The sequence below is a fragment of the Saccostrea echinata genome, unplaced genomic scaffold (genome assembly GCF_033153115.1).
Source record: "Saccostrea echinata isolate AGI-Se365-2 ecotype Australia unplaced genomic scaffold, CSIRO_AGI_Sech_v1 ptg000320l, whole genome shotgun sequence".
Classification (NCBI taxonomy): domain Eukaryota; kingdom Metazoa; phylum Mollusca; class Bivalvia; order Ostreida; family Ostreidae; genus Saccostrea; species Saccostrea echinata.
The window spans coordinates 17,310-22,470 of record NW_026890068.1 but is presented as its reverse complement, the minus strand read 5'-3'; the positions used below and the strand labels follow the sequence as shown (position 1 = coordinate 22,470).

Sequence of the window (5,161 nt, the reverse complement as noted above, 5' to 3'; positions counted from 1 at the left end):
GCTGGATTATTCGTTGACTGTACACGAAAGAACATAACCGTTAAGAATGTCTGGACGTGGCAAAGGAGGCAAAGTGAAGGGGAAGGCCAAGAGCCGTTCTTCCCGCGCCGGACTGCAGTTCCCCGTGGGTCGTATTCACCGTCTGCTGAGAAAGGGCAACTACGCCGAGAGAGTGGGAGCAGGCGCTCCCGTGTACTTGGCTGCCGTTCTTGAGTACTTGGCCGCAGAAGTCTTGGAGTTGGCAGGCAACGCTGCCCGCGACAACAAAAAGACCAGAATCATTCCCCGTCATCTGCAGCTGGCCATCCGCAACGACGAAGAATTGAACAAACTCCTGTCCGGCGTGACCATCGCGCAGGGTGGTGTCCTGCCCAACATCCAAGCGGTGCTCCTTCCCAAAAAGACACAGAAAGCCGCCAAGTAAAAAGATCCTATAGTTGTGTTGTGTGCAGCACAAAACCAAACGGCCGTTTTCACGGCCACATAAGCTTTTCGAAAAGATACCTACATTACAAACGAGTTGAAACGTAAACAATTATTATAGCTAGAAAATAATAGAAACACACGAATTCAATAATTTTCAACACAGAACAGAGATCAAACATCAAAGAAAGTGTTATATATTTAATGATAAATAAATGTATTAAGTTAATAACAAAAGCAATAAATTTTAAAATTGACTCGCATGTATATTCGTATATGTACGTTTTTTTCTTTCTCGTTATAGGCAGTTGAATCCAAACCTTATAGGCCTGCGTACAAATGTTGAATTCTCACGTATTACTTGAATGCTCACTCAACAAAGAGATAAGAAAAAAAAAAACCCATTTCATTGACCAATTAAGACTAGAAACTGCGAAAATCATCTAACATGGCGATCTAACTTTCAATTTTTTTCCTTTGATACAAATATTTTTAAATATGATCATTATTTTATTAACATATTCAAAAGATCTGTAACTCCAGTTAAATCCTTAATGTTTCTTTTTTTTCCCCCTCGCTATTGTTTTATATGATGATTATTTAGACAAAATTCCTAATTGATAAAAATAGATAAAAGTTATGAATATAAGAATCTCATAAGAATAAGAAGATGTGGTTTATATATGTCTTGAATGTTCTTATTCAAAAAAGTGTGCTTCCATAATAAGAGTGAATAAAAGCAACTCGATGCCAGTTTCCGGATACTTACAGTACTAACACAATTAAAAACTGGTAGTAAATTTTCTTTCGAATAGACTACCGATGCGAATGACTAAACGACATTTTTTTCAACACTTTACATTTATTGCGATGTCCATCACTGCGCCGTGCAGCACATCTGCATCGTCACGTGACATATAGATGCAGGGAATCATGATCTGCACGTGGAAAGTGTGCAACCAATTTGATGCTTCTATCAATGTATTGTATTGTCTTGTATTATATACTGGTTGTCTTGTTCAACTTGAAAGATATAGATTTTAAATACATTGGCTTTTGACCACATTCTGTTTATTTACATGTACTCAATTATTTGTGTGTGTAAATTACAAGAAACAAATTAATATCAATGAATAAGCTACTCCCATTATTCGCCTTGTTCGTCTCTCTCTGTCTCTCTCTTATGTATAACTACTAATTAAGTGAGTGTTCTACAATTATTAAATACACGCCCTTTTTATGTGATTTTTTTTTTTCATGTAATTTACAAGGATGTCAGTTATGTATATTCTTATGATATAATTATACTGAGAAATTCAGACGTTGTACCACCGAATGTGGTACGTTACGTACGGTCTGGATCTTTCCGGTGTCCTCGGTGTTATAATTATAAAGTAGGTGTCATGTATTTAAATATTCGAAAAGAAATTATATGTTGTCCCTTTAAGGGGGTGAACATCCACTGATCTAGAAAGTATATTAGATATATATTTGAACATTCAACAATTTGTGAGATTCCGTGATTTCCCTTCATATGACCCTTTTGTTTGATTGTTTTTTTTTCTCTCTCTCTCCATTTCATATGAAATGCAAGGCACACATCACTATCCATTGTGCGCGTGGTTTGTGCCGAATGTTTTGCATTTTCATTCGGATTTTAAGTAACATAGAAGACAATTGAAAGAAATGTACATGTATGTTTTATCACATAGCAATGTAGTAAGTACTTCAATCCCTTACTCGTGTTCTATTCCTCTTGTTTTCGTGTTTTAATCAAAATTAGTCGCTTCTGGGCTCCAGGGAACAGCGCATTTTCAGAATCAACAGACAATTCCTCCTTTAAAATGACAGATTAAGAACCTTAAACAAAAACAGTTATGTAGGAAATTATTTCAAGAAAACGCACAGTGACATATTTGAGAAAATTAAGTAAAATTGGGAGGACAAAATCGGAAAAATAACAGGTATTGAAACACAAAGTTTGACGAGTTCAATCCTCTACGCTCTCGACAATTGGGGAGTTTTCACGGAGGTCCGCGCTCGCCGCCACTCAAATAAGGCCATCGGCGGAGGTGATTTCATTCATTTCCTTATCGTCGATAACGTCGTTCACATCAGTTGTAGAAAACAGGACAAAAAAATTATGGCAGACGCCGCACCAGCAAAATCCCCCGCCAAGAAGAAGGTTTCCAAACCCAAGACGGTCCCCGCCCATCCCAAGTACATCGAGATGATCAGCGCTGCTGTGGCTGCCCTGAAGGAGCGCGGAGGTTCCTCGAGACAAGCTATTCTCAAGTACATCATGGGCAACTACAAAGTCGGTAATGACGCCTCTAGTGTCAACACCCATCTGAAGATGGCCCTCAAGAACGGAGTCAAGAAGGGAGTTCTCAAACAGGCCAAGGGTACAGGTGCCAGTGGTTCCTTCAAGCTGGGAGAGAAGCCCAAGACGGAGAAGAAACCCAAGACCAAAAAAGTCACCAAACCTAAGGCTGCCAAGCCCAAGAAAACGACCAAACCCAAGAAGACAACCGGGGAGAAAAAGCCAACAGAAAAGAAAAAGGCTGTTAAGAAACCTGCAGCACCCAAGAAGGCCAAGTCTCCCAAGAAGAAAGCAGCTACTAAGTCTCCCAAGAAAGCCAAGGCAGCTCCAAAGCCTACGAAAACCAAAGCGCCCAAGAAAGCCACAGCCAAGAAGTCAAAAACCCCAAAGAAAGCCACCAAGGCGTAGACTGCCAATTGTCTTAAACCAATTACAAAAGCCCTTTTCAGGGCTACCAACATTTTTAGAAAAGATGCCTCTATTACATACATGTACTAATGGAAACACAAAATGAATAAACAAGAAGTACACTTACCTATTACACATAGTTTATTTGTCTTCGACTGGAAGCAAATTGCAAAGTCATGATAATATTAACATGCTGTTTCTGAGAAGAAGAAGAAACAAAAGTCAGTTTTTAATTTGTTTACATACCCTCCCTCAAGTAAATAAAATTTTACTTTTTCCACATCACAACGCCTACGCTAACTATATGGCCATTATTATTAGTGTTATCATTCTAGTATATTTGTTTTCATGTTTTTTTTTTTTTTTTTTTTTTTTTTTTTTTTGTTTTGTTTTGTTTTGTTTTGTTTTGGTTTGGTTTTTTTTTTTTTTTTTGTTTTTTGTTGTTTTTTTTGTTGTTGAAGTTTTATTATTATTATTAATTTTTTTTATTTTATTTTATTTTATTTTATTCATTCATTTATTTTATTTATTTATTTATTATTATTATTATTATTATTTTTCTTTTTCTTTTTTTCTTTTTTTTTCCCCACTTTATTTGGAATCAAATGTGGAACGAATGGAATAAAAGTTCATGCGTACCTTTTGAAAGACAGATACATACATTCTTATTCTTTTCATTTATTTATTCTTTTCATTTATTCATTCATTCATTCATTCATTTATTTAATTATTCATTCATTTAATTAATTATTCATTTATTTGTATTATTTGTTTTGTTCTTGTTTTTGCAACAGGGTAATTCCTGTTCATCCTATATGCACCATTCTGATTATCTGCAAGTATCATGATACTTAGTAATATTACTGGGCTTGTTCAGATAATGGTAGGAGGAAATAATGACAAGAAATATATAATATATATTTTTCGAAAATGCATTTTGCTTCAATAACGAATTGAAAATATATGTATATATATAATAAATAATTCTATTTTCTATTCAATTGACGTTACATTCATCCCCATTATTCACCATATATATATTTTTAAAAAAAATATTTGACTATATGTATCTGCAGTGAAATCATGTGTCAAAAACCGACTTGATTTTCTTTTTCTTTTGGGGCAATTCTGTGGATTGAAACTACCTACAGACGTAGCCAATGGTCATCTCGTTCACCTGACTAATCGTAGCGAGTGTTACTGCGGGCACCAGCCAATCGACTAAGCCGACTGGTAGACCGCAGCGATTTTCAACTTGAGCTTACAAAGATATATAAGTTCACGGTGCAACACTGCCACTTCATTCATTCGAGTTTGAATAATCTGAGGAGATAGCATGGCACGTACCAAGCAGACGGCACGAAAATCTACAGGAGGCAAGGCCCCCAGAAAACAGCTCGCTACCAAAGCTGCTCGTAAAAGCGCACCAGCCACGGGTGGCGTTAAGAAACCGCATAGATACAGGCCAGGAACTGTCGCCCTCCGTGAAATTCGGAGATACCAGAAGAGCACTGAGCTTCTCATCAGGAAGCTGCCATTCCAGCGCTTGGTCCGGGAAATCGCTCAGGATTTTAAGACCGACTTGCGTTTCCAGAGTTCAGCTGTCATGGCTTTACAGGAAGCAAGCGAAGCTTACCTTGTTGGTCTCTTTGAGGACACCAACCTGTGCGCCATTCACGCCAAGAGAGTAACCATCATGCCCAAAGACATCCAGCTGGCCAGACGTATTCGTGGAGAGCGTGCTTAATTTTAAGCTGTATTTCAAGTCCTAAAGCAAACGGCCGTTTTCACGGCCACCTACATTCTTCGAAAAGATGCCTTCTGTTCAGACGTTGAAACATCTCTGAAAATAATGTTGAATTATTTGGCCGAAATTAATAAATTTTGTCAAATTCGGCGTACAATGCCCCCAAATTGAAAAAAAAAAAAAAAAAAAAAATGTTGAGACACAGTACATCCTTCAGTGAATATATCTGTGCCTTACATATATATAATTACATAGCACAA

The 5,161-nt window shown here is 37.1% G+C and overlaps 3 protein-coding genes across 3 annotated transcripts; all 3 read left to right on the top strand.

The window, feature by feature from the left end:
* The first annotated feature begins 46 nt into the window (after positions 1–46).
* LOC133178003 (histone H2A) lies at positions 47–424 on the top strand. The gene has a single exon (XM_061312798.1). The coding sequence runs from the start codon at positions 47–49 to the stop codon at positions 422–424; it is 378 nt and encodes a 125-aa protein (XP_061168782.1).
* Positions 425–2,566: 2,142 nt separating this feature from the next.
* On the top strand, positions 2,567–3,154 carry LOC133178002 (histone H1-delta-like). Its single transcript, XM_061312797.1, has one exon. It carries the CDS (start codon positions 2,567–2,569, stop codon positions 3,152–3,154), a length of 588 nt encoding a protein of 195 aa, XP_061168781.1.
* A 1,336-nt stretch (positions 3,155–4,490) lies between these two features.
* On the top strand, positions 4,491–4,901 carry LOC133178000 (histone H3). Its single transcript, XM_061312796.1, has one exon. The coding sequence runs from the start codon at positions 4,491–4,493 to the stop codon at positions 4,899–4,901; it is 411 nt and encodes a 136-aa protein (XP_061168780.1).
* The last annotated feature ends 260 nt before the right edge of the window (positions 4,902–5,161 follow it).